General features: G+C 49.2%; 3 protein-coding genes across 3 annotated transcripts; all 3 read left to right on the forward strand.

Moving 5' to 3' along the window:
- The first annotated feature begins 2,059 nt into the window (after nucleotides 1-2,059).
- Nucleotides 2,060-3,776, forward strand: C8Q69DRAFT_51368 (putative class III chitinase). Its single transcript, XM_028633319.1, has 5 exons — nucleotides 2,060-2,483; nucleotides 2,547-2,612; nucleotides 2,686-2,699; nucleotides 2,759-2,886; nucleotides 2,964-3,776. The coding sequence occupies exons 1-5, from the start codon at nucleotides 2,378-2,380 to the stop codon at nucleotides 3,685-3,687; spliced, it is 1,038 nt and encodes a 345-aa protein (XP_028489868.1). The 5' UTR covers nucleotides 2,060-2,377; the 3' UTR covers nucleotides 3,688-3,776.
- A 1,090-nt stretch (nucleotides 3,777-4,866) lies between these two features.
- On the forward strand, nucleotides 4,867-9,519 carry C8Q69DRAFT_495468 (ubiquitin carboxyl-terminal hydrolase). Its single transcript, XM_028632232.1, has 9 exons — nucleotides 4,867-5,157; nucleotides 5,360-5,504; nucleotides 5,573-5,730; nucleotides 5,801-5,990; nucleotides 6,044-6,152; nucleotides 6,208-7,156; nucleotides 7,210-8,336; nucleotides 8,395-8,890; nucleotides 8,958-9,519. The coding sequence occupies exons 1-9, from the start codon at nucleotides 4,962-4,964 to the stop codon at nucleotides 9,065-9,067; spliced, it is 3,480 nt and encodes a 1,159-aa protein (XP_028489869.1). The 5' UTR covers nucleotides 4,867-4,961; the 3' UTR covers nucleotides 9,068-9,519.
- Nucleotides 9,517-10,703, forward strand: C8Q69DRAFT_51373 (emp24/gp25L/p24 family/GOLD-domain-containing protein). The gene is made up of 4 exons (XM_028633321.1): nucleotides 9,517-9,864; nucleotides 9,983-10,171; nucleotides 10,242-10,521; nucleotides 10,595-10,703. The coding sequence occupies exons 1-4, from the start codon at nucleotides 9,712-9,714 to the stop codon at nucleotides 10,603-10,605; spliced, it is 633 nt and encodes a 210-aa protein (XP_028489870.1). The 5' UTR covers nucleotides 9,517-9,711; the 3' UTR covers nucleotides 10,606-10,703.
- The last annotated feature ends 3,210 nt before the right edge of the window (nucleotides 10,704-13,913 follow it).

The following is a 13,913-nucleotide window of genomic DNA, read 5'->3' on the forward strand; positions in this document are numbered from 1 at the left end:
GCAGCTGGGTCAGTATGCAGAACATCCGGGTGACATTCTATCGAGGTTATCGATGCCAGATAATGAAATCGATCTCATATCAAGTCAAATAAAACAACGTTGCCGTACTCCCCAATATCGGCTTATCGGAAGCTTATCGAAGTTACGTGTAGTACCGGACGGTTGAAGACCTTCATCTGCAGAATATTCCATAAGATAAGTAATGTAGCATTCAGCAACAACGAGACTGACATGGGTTTGGCTCGTAGTATATCTCTTTATGGAAGATCCTCCTAACTAGCTCATTTAGAGTCCTGGGATCGACACACGGTTCTACATGTGAAAGGATCAGATTTAAGCCACTCCGGACCCATGATACTAGTCAAGAGATAAGGACTACCGTCGGGAGTTGGATGGATCGGAGATTCATCGCCCGCTTTTTTTTTGGGTTCTTGACTAGGGGAGGGAGGATGAGAGAGAGAGAGAGAGAGAGAGAGAGAGAGGAGACATTGCTAATGCAGGTCAACGGGATTGGTATGGGCCATGTTCGTGAGCGTGGATAGCACACAGCGTGATTGTGTAGGATGACCTCCATAGATAAGCATACACATGTCTAGCGTCCGCAAAGAGGGAGTCGAAAAAGCGTTCGAACAGTATTGATTCTGGTACCGACGAGTACACTGTTCAATAATAATGAAATTTCCCTGACTCCGTCTGATGAGGATGGGGAAATTAGATGTAACAGTAAAACTACGGGGAAGGTCTAGGTGTAGTGTGTATGAAGCCAAAAGGGCCAATGCCCGATTGACTTTCTTGGTAGCGCCCGCCGTGGCTTTGGGCTAAGTAAGTAGAGCATCCAGTTTCGGCCCTTCCCGACTGGCAACTATTACTTTGTCCATCTCTACAGAAACGAGGAATCCCTATCCATCATTCCTCAGGGAGCTTCCTCTCCCTTCTGCGCTTATTCGGGGATGGATTGCGTATTACTACTCGGGCGGAAATTCAGAAAAAAATAAAAAAAAAGCGCGTCCAGAAGTGTAGGGCGCATACCTCGGCAGGACCGTGCCGTGAAGGGCGACTAGGTATTATCGATCGACTCTGAGTCTCTGACACAACAATAGCTTTATGTGCAGCGGAGCATCATAGGCTTCTTCCAGAACAAGGGAGCCAAGCCCCTAGTTTCCATACAGAATTAACTTGTCATCTTGAATACCAAGCGTGATGATCGCTAACTGTCATTGGATGCCACAGAAAGCTTCGCCTTCCATATCACGTCGGCTGGCTGATTCACGCGCGCCAGTTGTGAAACGAAGGAAACCAACAGGGGGCCCATTGCTGTTAACCTCATCCTCTGGTCTTCGTTTCCCCAGGGCAGTCATCCGCCAGGCAATCAAAGAATGTCGGAACCTTTGAGCATCGTGATGGCGGCACACTCCCGCGGATCAAATAGATTGAATCTTCGTCCAATCTCGTACAAGATAGAATAAGCCCCCAGGCACACATACGGCGTTCCACTCTACATTGCTACTGGCCTAGCGCAAATCGCATGCAAATCATGGTCTTGTGCCCGTGCCTCAGGAACACTTGATGCGGGAAATGAAGAGCCTAGACAGCTGGGCGTTTGTCCGTTCCTGGAGATCTACTCCGCTTTTCTTTATCAAACCATATTCTATGGACCCTTGCGGAGTTACTTCGTCTTTCCGCTCTGGAGCCCCGAGCTGTTACCAATGTAGCGAGAATAAGCTCATTACCCATGCTTGAAGCTTGGCCTCTCATGGAAACCTCACGATATGACCTCTTGGTGCAACGCTCGGAACTCGACCACGAACCATTATAGCTCCTGTGACCCTTCGGTTTAGCTTCATCTAGAATTACCCAAGCAGGTAATCGTGAAGCTGTCAGGAGCGGTTTGTCTGCTTGGCTGTCGAGCCTGGCCTCATCGGATCCGGTGCCGACCCGGAAACGTTACATTCCATCACTCGTGGCCCCCCTGGAACTAAAACTGCTCACTACGGAATGCTCACTTGCACATGGACAGTATAGTCATCTAACCTGCTATCTTCACAACTTGGGTAGGCGGGAACGGTTCTGGACTATCAGCTATGACCGCGTGTCCATCACCGTCTATACCCCCAGGGGAAGGTGACTCGAAAGCGAATTCACGGGGGGTGCCTGTAACCGAATTCACCAGAGTAGGAGAAAGGAAACCTCGAATGGATATATTAAAGCGCTTTCTTCATCACCAGTTTTTCTCTATCTCTCTTGTTTGTGTTAAGGACCCACACCGCAGTAGTTTCACCTTCATTGCACAGTTTTATTGCAATACATTCCTTCTGAAACGATCAATTTCTTACTTTCCTTGACATCTATACTTGTCTCCTCTTTCTAGGATTCCATTATGCCTTCCTTCAGGAATACCTTTGCCGCAGCTCTTCTTGCTTCGATGCAGGGAGCTTATGCTACTTTGGATACCTCATCTACTACCAACATAGCTGTCTACTGGGGTACGGAAGCTCATCTTCCCCCAATATGGGCCTCATGACTGACTAGTCACTTTTTTCGAACAGGTCAGAACTCGTACGATCAGTCGAGCGGAGATCTTGCCCAGCAGCCCTTGGCTTACTACTGTGACAGTAAGTAACACAAAGCATTATAGTATACTTATACTATATCAAGTGCTCCTACTGACGATATTCATTTCTGTAGATGATGATATCGACGTATGAACAATTCTAAAAGGCGAGCCATGTTCTGAATACTTAGACTAATGATCAAATAGGTCTTTCAACTTGCTTTCGTTACCATGATCAACGGACAGGGTGGCGCTCCGGAGGTCAATTTTTCCAATGCTGGAAACAACTGCACTACCTTTGATGGTACTGCTTTATTGAACTGTCCTCAAATTGGGTATGTTGCACTGACTCTTCTGTCATGATTGTATACTTGAAGCAAGGCACGTCCCTCTAACACAATTTATCTGTCAGTGCCGATATTACTACTTGCCAGAGCAAGGGAAAAACTATCCTCCTTTCTATTGGAGGTGCCACCTACACTGAGGGCGGTTTCACTTCAGAATCCGCTGCTGTCGCGGGTGCCAACCTGATTTGGGAGACCTTTGGGCCTCAGTCGTCTAGCTCTTCGGTCAACCGTCCTTTTGGAGACGCTGTGGTTGATGGATTCGATTTCGACTTTGAGGCCACAGTTAGCAACATGGCAGCATTTGGAAACCAGCTACGGAGTCTGATGGATGCCGATACTTCCAAGAAGTACTACCTTACGGCTGCGCCGCAATGTGTCTACCCTGATGCTGCTGACAACCAGATGCTTGATGGGGCTGTGTACTTCGACGCAATCTGGGTGCAATTTTACAACAACTACTGTGGTGTGAACTCCTACGTCGCCGGCTCCTCTACGCAGAACAACTTCAACTTTGACACCTGGGACAACTGGGCCAAGACCACCTCGAAGAACCCGGATGTCAAGGTCTTCTTGGGTGTCCCTGCCAACACTGGTGCCGCCGGAACCGGCTACTTGCCTGCGTCCAGTCTGGCTCCCGTCATCCAGTATTCCAAGACTTTCTCCAGCTTTGGAGGCGTGATGATGTGGGATGCTAGTCAGGCATATGCTAACAGCGGCTTCATCAGCGCGGTCAAGTCAACCTTGACGACTACTGCGTCTCGCGTTATGCGACGTATTGCACTCTTTTAGAAATCCAGGGCATTGATTGTCTTCGTCATATCTCTCCCTAGTGGAGAGCGTGTCTATGCCACAACCATCTGGATCGTGCGCATCTGCGCCCGCTGGTAACGGTTGTGAACTCGGACCGGTCGATTTTTATAAACTTTCTGGCCGTACATATCTTCATTTGTTTTGAGGCATGAATGAGTCACTCGTTTCTGTCTCTTTTTTGCGACCACACGCGGTGTTCTTGTATATACTTTATAAGTGTTAGCGGATATTCACGGAAGTGCTGATCGATATGGTTGTAGTAGTCTCTGTCTTTGCTTTTAGTTTCGAAGTTTGCAAATATAAAATCACATATGGATCGGAAATAGACCATCACCATTTTCGATGTTTTTGCTATGTTTGGTATTTGTCTGTGCCTTTTCTGGCAGCAGTCTAGGTTACAGTCTAGCCTCGTCTTCAACCATCAGTAGTAGTAGCTTGACGTCTGTCAAGTGGCTGCAACATCTACTAAGAGGGATTGATTAGACTCAACGTTAATACGTCACATCACGACGATGATGCGCAATCTGACAAACAGCAGAATCACTTGGGGGCCGAATACTTATTGACGGCCAGCACTTGATTGCTTCACCTGTGAAGGGAACGCTCTCGTCTTCTTCTTACCGAGGCATCTCCTCCAGTCAATTGGCCGTTGTCACTTTGTGAAGGCAGTGATATCACGGGCTGAATAATGAAGAAGTTTAAGTGATAGCTTCGCGACCCCACCTGACGCAAAAAGACATGTTCTTTTGTGCTTCCAGCCAGCATCTGCGACACTAGAGGAAGGCCAGTTGCATCCTGAATCCAGACAATTGTATAAAAAGCGACTAGACAAGTAGTTCGAGCTATAAGTATAAGTAAAACGGCAGCAAACGGGCGCAAGTGGTGGATGCTGTCGCCGGAGACCAGCCATTATTGGATCTGTGACCTCCGCCACTAACTAGCCCTCAGAAAGCTGGAATCTGTAAGTTAGCGAGTCTCCCAGATCTTCTTCGGACCGTGCCTCATCCCCTTCAGAGCTGCACAACTTGCGACGGTTCAGTTCACTTGACGCCGCCTTTCTTCTCCATTTTTTTCCTTCGTCCGTCTGATCTTCACTGAGTTTGGCTTTTCTGCCTGATCCGCCTGCAGCGCACTGCCCTCCCCGTCCTCGGTGCGTGGAGGCACTTCCCTTCATGGACAACGTAAGAACCTCGACTCTTCTTTCTCTTGTGCCTGTGCTCGTGCTTTGATGCACCCAACGCCATAACGCAGCCATGGCCTCCGATCATGGCCTTCCAGGCGCACAACTTGACCAGACCCTGGCTGACTTACATATCTCTCCGGAACAGCTCACGGATAATGACATGCTCGTCGACGAATATGAGCAGTATAATAATGACCGAACAGACGTCGTCGTCGTCTCCCGTTCGGGCTCCGAGGAGCCTGAACCGGAGCCTCTTGCGGATGACTGTATGAACTCTCCCTGCCTTACCTGCAATAGATGACTCTTCCTCGTTCCCTACCTCTCCGTTCCCTACACAGCGGCGGCAGCCTAGTTCGAGCCCATTCGGAAAATATGGTTCTGTCGGTCGGGTCCAAGTCTGGCGGAGCTGTCGCATTCACATTCACTACTGGGAAACATTATATCTAATACGTCATGATGGTATTACAGATGAAGCCATGATGGCGCGACTGCTTCCCAAAGACCCCGACCTCGAGACACAGGACGAGGCATACCATACATGGCACATTCAAGATTGGCGGAAGCTGAAACGGAAGGAGCATGGTCCGATCTTCCAGTGCGCAGGATTCCCATGGTGCGTCGATTCTCCGAGAAACCCGTAACCTGGATTGTATTCTGATATTTTTGTTTTCTTCCTCACAGGAGGATTTTGTTCTTCCCTTACGGAAACCATGTTGAACATGCATCTTTCTATCTGGAGCAAGCGTGGGAGAAGGATCCTCCGGAAAACTGGTACGCGTGTGTGCAGTTTGCCCTCGTGCTATGGAATGTGAACGATCCTTCGATATACGTCTCGCATGGTATGGATAGTCATCTCTGTCCCTGTCTTCGTCCTATTTTTGTCGGACCTTTCTCTGACATTACGATCAGTCGCAACGCACCGATATAATGCCGAGGAGGGAGATTGGGGATTTACGCGCTTTTATGAACTCCGCAAACTTTTCAACACGCAGTGGGAAGGCCGGGGGGCCACGCTGGTACAAAATGACGAGGCCAATGTCACTGCTTACGTTCGGGTCGTCAAGGACCCCACGGGTGTTCTGTGGCACAGTTTCCAGAAGTACGAGTCAACCTGGATCTCTTAAGCTCAAAGATCGTACTGACTCTCTGCAGCTACGATTCCAAGAAAGAAACCGGAATGGTCGGACTGAGGAACCAGGGTGCTACGTGCTACCTTAACTCTCTCCTACAGTCTCTGTACTTCACCAATGCTTTCCGGAAGGTAAGACTTCCGCTCAATCGAGTTGTATTGGATTGTGTCTAAATATGTGCTCTAGGCCGTGTATCAGATTCCTACGGAACAGGAAGCGACGAGAGAAAACAGCGCGTGGACCTTGCAGCGTCTGTTCTATAATCTGCAGACGAGCGATAATCCAGTCTCGACCACAGAGCTCACAGCATCATTTGGTTGGGAATCACGGCAGATTTTCGAGCAACAAGATGTACAGGAGCTCTCAAGAAAACTTATGGAGAGGCTGGAGGAGAAGATGAAGGGCACCCCTGTCGAAAGTGCGCTTCCGGATCTGTTCGTCGGGAAGACCAAGACATACATATCTTGCATTAACGTCGATTATGAGTCTTCACGGGTGGAAGATTTCTGGGACATTCAACTCAACGTGAGAGGCAACAAGACGTTGGACGACAGTTTCCGAGACTACATCCAGGTGGAGACTCTGGAAGGTGAGAACAAATACGACGCTGGTCCGCCATATGGCCTTCAAGATGCCAAGAAGGGTGTGATTTTTGAAAGTTTCCCGCCTGTTCTGCACCTGCACTTGAAGCGATTCGAGTACGATATCAACCGTGATGCGATGATGAAATTGAACGACAGACACGCCTTCCCAATGGAATTTGATGCGACCCCGTATCTCTCAGAGGACGCGGACAAGTCAGAGCCATGGATCTACCAATTGCATGGAGTGCTCGTGCATAGCGGAGATTTCAATGCGGGTCACTACTACGCCTTCTTGAAACCGAACAAGGACGGTAATTTCTTCCGGTTCGATGATGATAAGGTAATCCGTGCCACAGAGAAGGAAGTTCTTGAAGAGAACTACGGTGGCGAGTACGACCTGTCGAACGGTGCTGTCGGCGTTCGCCAACCCTATGCCAGAGGACTGTCTACCAAACGGTCAATGAATGCCTATATGTTGGTATATATCAGAAAAACGAGAGTGGATGATGTTCTCGTGAACATTACGAAGGACGATGTCCCTTCTCATATCGGTATGATCTTTCTCCATTTCTCGTTATGACGTTTTACTGACTTTGTGACGTAGAGACGAAACTGGCTGAGGAACGCGCGGAGCTGGCCCGCAGGAAAAAGGAGAGAGAAGAGGCCCATCTCTACATCAACATTGGTGTTCTGGATGAAGAGTCATTCAGGACTCATCATGGCTTTGACTTGACGAGCGTGGATCTTCCGCCGGGCGATCCAGCGCTACCAAAACAGTACCGAATCCTGCGAGCAAAGAAAGTCGGGGAGTTTGCACAGCAACTAGCTGAGGAGAAAGGTCTCAAAGCCGACCAGATCCGCTTCTGGGTGATGGTCAACCGCCAGAACAAGACAACCCGTCCAGACCAGGTTATCAAGGATTCCGAAATGACCGTCGAGGATGCTTACAACAGATATGGCACAAAAGGAAACCCTTTCAGGCTTTGGATGGAAGTTGGCGAGCCCTCTGCGGACGGCACAGTCGTCTGGCCAGACTTGAGCGCCTCAGTTCTCATATTCCTGAAGCATTTCGATGTTCCCAGCCAGACGTTGACCGGTGTTGGCTCGACCTACGTTCGCAAGAACCAGAAGGTCGGCGATCTGGCTCCTGTCATTTTGGAGAAGATGAACTGGCCTGCGGGCACTGAATTTTTGCTTTTTGAGGAGATCAAGCATACGATGGTCGACCCGATGAAGCCGAAGCAGACATTCCAGCAGTCAGAGATCCAAGACGGTGACATCATATGTTTCCAGAAGTCAATAAAGGAATCCGAACTGCCTCCAACTGCCATCTACACGGAGGCTCGGCAATATTACGATTATCTTCTCAACCGGATGAACGTCAAATTCGCCCCGATCAAAGGAGGAGAAGGAGAGGAGTTCAGTCTCACTCTGAGCCGAAAGATGACCTATGACCAATTCTCGAAGAAAGTTGGTGAACATCTTAATGTCGATCCGACGCATCTGCGCTTCGCGCCCGTCATTGCAAGCACTGGAAAGCCGAAGCAATTCATCAAGCGGAGTGCCAACCAAACCCTGTACCAAATTCTTAACGGCCAGTATGGTACTTACGGGTACAGCATGCATCGGCCTGATGCCTTGTATTATGAAGTCCTAGAGACCAGTCTGAGCGAATACGAGACAAAGAAAGTTCTGAGGGTTTCCTGGCTTCCGGAAGGCATCAGCAAAGAAGTGAGTGACCCATACATGCTGATTAGACAATTCATACCAGTCCTAACTCCATCAGCAGCAAACATTTGAGCTACTGGTTCCTAGAAATGGAAACATCTCAGACCTGCTGGCCGCACTCCAGAAGAAGGCGGGTCTCGATGAGGAGACTATCCAGGACGTCCGAGTCTACGAGGCGCACAGTGGCAAGATCTACAAGGAGCTCAGTGACAACTTCAGCATCGCTGGCATTAACGAGTTTGTGACATTGTATGCGGAGAAGGTTCCGGAAGAAGAGGCCAATATGCAGGAAGGCGAACGGACGATCAATGCATTCAGCTTCGACCGCGAGCCCAACAAGACCCATGGAATTCCGTTCAAGTTTGTCGTGAAGCCTGTAAGTGCTGCTACAAATTCCTGGCAATGTACAGATTCTCACACTTCGCAGGGAGAGATCTTCAAGGAGACAAAAGAACGGCTCTCGAAACGGACAGGAATCAAGGGCAAGCAGTTTGAAAAGATCAAATTTGCTGTTGTCGCTCGCACAATGTATTCGAACCCAAGGTATTTGGAAGATGGTCAGTATACACTCTCTTTTAACCTTCTAGATCGTCAAGAGTGGCCTTGCTGACATCTTTTGTTTAGACGACATCCTCTCGGATGTGGCTACCGATCCCGACGATCTTCTCGGTCTCGATCATGTAAATAAAAACCGGAGCTTCTGGAACAGAGGTGAATCTTTCTTCATCCGATAGATGCTTTCTGGGACATGGTGCCGTGGCGAGCAAGGGGGCTGTCTTTTGTTGCTTATTGGCACACATTCTACTGGAGTTAGACAGGTCAAAATGTTATAACGGTGGTGACCAGCTGAACGACGTGGACGGTCATGAACATGCCTCCCTAGCTATTTGGTCACGGCAAATGGAAAGACATCATAACGTCATGGACATTGGCAGTGGCATATTCTTGTCTATTCTTTTTTCTTTCTTTCTTTCTTTCTTCCACTGTTTGTCTTTGGTCTCTTCATCTGGGGGTGAGGTCATTATTGGTTCCGAAGTCGCGTCAGCGTCTCCAGCAAATTATGTAGAAGGTACTAGCACGGAAGCAATGAAATCTAAAAATGGGTCAAAGTTAGATTTGTCCTTTCTATCTTTATTACTTTTGCCCTCTTGTAACCAGCCAGTTAGTTAACTAGTTAAATGCTTCGAGGTCTTAGTAAGATTTGGCATGGAATCGAGGTAGTTATATACTGAGCTGCCTGAGGCGCTGGGGTGCAAATCAGACAAACACGGGCGCGGAACAACCCACAGCTGTCCAGAAGACCGCTTGGCTCCCTGAAGAGTGACAACAAACCACCAAGGGAGGACTCAACAGTACATCGGCCTCCTTCCCAGACAAAATGCGCGTCGCGGCTCTAGTGCTAGGCCTTCTGGCCACTGCAGTTTCATCTGTTTCTGCAACTGCTCTGACCTACAAACTTGAGGCCAACGAGAAGGCGTGCTTCTATGCCCAGGTCGAGCAGCAGAACGCCAAGGTGGCTTTCTACTTCGCGGTAAGTAGTTGTTGATCTCGAATTGTCATCATCTTTTTTTTTCTTTTCCCAAGATTGCTTTCTACGTCAGCTGGAAAGGAGTCAGGAAATGACTGATGTGTGTTCGTTTTTACTACAGGTTCAATCCGGCGGTTCATTCGATGTCGACTACTCCGTTACTGGACCCAACGAAAAGGCGATCTTGGACGGCATAAAGGAGAGGCAGGGAGATTTCGTCTTCACCGCTCAGGTCCCCGGAGAATACCGATTCTGCTTCAACAATGAGATGTCCACGTTTGCGGAGAAGCTGGTCGATTTCGAGATTGCGGTGCGTAGATCTGATAGCTGGCTATGGGTCGTGTACGGACGACTAACATCACGCCTTCTTGGTCGTACAGGTTGAGAATGAGGAACGTGCCCAGCTGCCCTCCAAGCAGGGGGCCAGCCCCGAGCAGGCATCCGCCCTTGAGGAGTCTATCTTCAAGCTCTCCGCCCAGCTGTCCACCATTTCCCGCAACCAGAAGTACTTCCGGACCCGTGAAAACAGAAACTTCAGCACCGTGCGGAGTACGGAACGACGTATCTTTAACTTCAGTATCATTGAAAGTCTCATGATGGTCTCAATGGCGGCGCTGCAGGTCTTTATTGTGCGGTTCTTCTTCCAGGGAGCGCGGAAAGGTACGTTGCGAGCACGTGATATAGGGGTTCATAATCCCCTTACTAGAATACATTTTTGACTAACATGGAATAGGCTACGTGTGATGATTATACGTTGTAATGCTATTTTGGCCCTTCTCCTGTATTACTCTAGTCTCTGACCATTATCTACGAAATTTCTCTTCATAAAATGAACGCCAAGGATTGAAATGCATTCAAATAACTTTGATCAACCACAAGCTTTGCTTCTATCGTCATTGTCTGGTCTAGCCTTGGTGTTCGGTCTGCTAACTCGGAGATAATGAAATCATCGCACCCATCCGACCCCATTTGCCAAGTAAGCATGTGCACCGCTCGAGCTGCAACTACCGACACCTTCTCGGTTACATTTGAGTCGTCCCTGGCCTCAGGATTCTTGTACACTGGCCTATCAAGTAGACAGGACTGGCAACCGATGCCGTGAGTGGGATCCGAACTGGCCTATTCCCCTTGTGCGTGGATGGGCCGCTAAGGACTTGCGGTCGCTAAGGCCCCTTTACACGGCATGTCTATCAGAGTGATGCAGGATCAGATTCCCCCTCTGTCTGCAGTACTTTCCCCGTTGTTCATGAGAATGACCTTCTTTGGGGAAGCTTCGCGTGTCCTATCTGCAGTCTCCAATGGAACGTGCTAACCAAGCATTGGGTTATTGTCATGCACTTCCTTTGACCGCTGACATACGCCCGACATGTAGTTACCCCTAGAAACAGGAGACCAATGTTGGATGGTCCGCTTGATGACGAAGGGACCGGTTTTCTATCACCATATCGCCAGCTAACGGACGTCTTGGCTGACACGAGAATCGTCTGGTTCCTCCCAGCCATCTGAACGACCTTCCTAGTTGATGTGATGATAATGCAATCAAGCCAACTTCGGTGGGCATCTGATGCAAGTCAGGCAATAGATGACATTGGGGGAACTGCCAGAATCCTGACTACGAGAGCTATCTTTTTGACAGTGAGGCGACATCTCTCCTGTTCTGGACTTCAGGCTTTGCGGTCGCCACCAGAGAGAGTGAAGAAGATCCATGTTAGCGACCGAGGTCACTGCCAAGTTCAAATGGAGAACATGAGGCAAGAGGCTCCAGCAAAGTAAAGTATTGACTTGGCTCAAAGGTTCGGGTCTCAACTCTATCTGGGGACCCATCATCTAGTTGAGCCTCCTTGGCTGTCTTCTTACCGAGTCATAGAGTCTCCACCATTATCTAACAAGGGCTCCAGCCTTTCTTTGATATTGGATCTCATGGCGTATCCCACAGCTCTGCTTGATGCCAGCTTTCCATGGCCCCCAATTGAGAATCATGAAATGGGGTACAGCTGAGCTTTTAGATCCGTCAGAGTATTCTTGGGAGTTCTTCAACTTGTCCGTATAGCTTGTGGTGTGATCTCCGATCAGCAACCAGTCTGGCCTTGCTTATGACGTCCGTCTTGACAGGGCTACCTCACTTGTTCCCAGGCCAGCCGACAGCCACCCAATGGGGAGAGCAATTACAGCGCAGGTTTACTATGGTCATTATACTTATACTAACAGGTGATCAGCCATTGTTGGCTACTAGTTGGCCACCTTAATTGTAGTGTGTCTGTCTTTCTTTCCCACCTCTCTGCGTTGGTCAAGGCCATGTATGGCATGGGAACGATGCGGATCCCCGAGACTGCGGGTGTCGATCATTAGGGGAAAGAAGGATTCTAGACCGTATTATTATAATACAATCGAATCGGATAATTGTCTACTTCTCTACGGGATCCCGATAGTTATATGTGGTAGAGGTGAAGAGATAACTCTGCTGTCGTTACGCACATGGATACAGTACTTAGAGCTCCAACGGCGGAGTAGTATGCTAAGTAGCAGGGGATTGGCTGAAGCGGTGATTTCCTTTGATCAGATCAGAACTGCGTATAATTCCTCACTGGATTGAATTGAATTTGCACTCTATAATATAATAATCGCGATTACTTCGAGATATAACTATTAATTGATTTGATGACTTTTATGTTCATTTCCCCAAGGGAGCAGCAGCATGACGTCAGCGGGCTGAGCTAGCTAGTTAGCTAGCTGACTGACTACCTAGGTAACGACAGGTAACGAATCAATCATCATCCAACATGAGAACGGATTCGATTCATCGAACCCCCGGGGAGTAACGCGAACCGCAACCCAGAACTTCGCTTCGCCGTTGGACGAGAACCGTGTCTGGGCCCTTGTTCGTGCGTTCCGAGTTCTCAAGAAAACGCAAATGGAGTAACTACATACATACTAACCGAACCTCCTAGGGCTGAAAGGGAGGAGGATGACGATCATGAGCCATGGTTCTCTCCGTCGATGCATCTCCTGATGGTGCCTGCACTACCAGACGTCCTTCCACACTGGACTATGACTACTATGGACATGCCATCGGAGGTTTTCCTTCGGGCCTTCACGGTAGGCGACGACCATGAGACCCAGGCCGTCATATTGAGGGGGAAAGGCACGCGGGATACTGTATTGGGGTGATGTGTCCTCAATGTCGGCGACGAAAACGGTCGACCGGTCCAGGCTTGGCCGATCCCTCTGCCATTGAATACTCTCTCTCCTTCATGGTCCAGACCAAGAGCCCATATCTATCTAGTTGCTATTGAATATGGTGCAAGTCCACTTGGTGACGCGCCTACTCCGGATCGAACTACGGAGGTATCTGACCTCGTTTAGCAGAGTATACCATAACTGAATGATGTGCGTTATGTTACTACTATCTGGATGATAATAACGGGAGTGGGGTCCCCCTGATCAGAGCATCCGTTTTAGGGCAACGGATAACTCCCTATGGATGTGTACTTGAGTATGTAGAACCACAACGATGACCTTGGACCCAAAAGCACCGTGGAGACGGATTGTCAGTTCGTGGAGCCGACCAGTTCGATCTGCAGGGACCGCTTCGTTGGACGGGCGATCGCCGGGAACTGACGATGCGGTGCTGGTCGGAATTGCCCAGTGACCTCATCAATGGCCGTCTCGATCTCCTTTAGTGAGAAAACATCCAACGCAGAAAGACCCATGGCTATCGTGGCGCTTGTGCCGCTGTGTGACGGCCTCAGCTCCTCCCGTAGCGGATTCTCCATGACGCTACGGGACCATCCAGAGCGCTTAGTGGCAACCTCCCATGATGATGTCGGCCGCGAACCGTCAGCCCCCAGACCGTAGGTGGAATATGATATCATGTTGCTTGGGTTAGTCGGCCGATGGGGCCTCGTTCGAACGAATCATCGCCGACGGGCCGGCGATCTATGTACATACATTATCAACCACGCCGGCGTTGTCTCGAAGGCACGTACATAACAGCACTTCTAGTTGAAAAGCAGAACTATGGTACCGTCTAGATCTTCGCATCAGTCTAGTAT

This window comes from Paecilomyces variotii, assembly GCF_004022145.1.
Source record: "Paecilomyces variotii strain CBS 101075 chromosome Unknown C8Q69scaffold_1, whole genome shotgun sequence".
Lineage (NCBI taxonomy): Eukaryota > Fungi > Ascomycota > Eurotiomycetes > Eurotiales > Thermoascaceae > Paecilomyces > Paecilomyces variotii.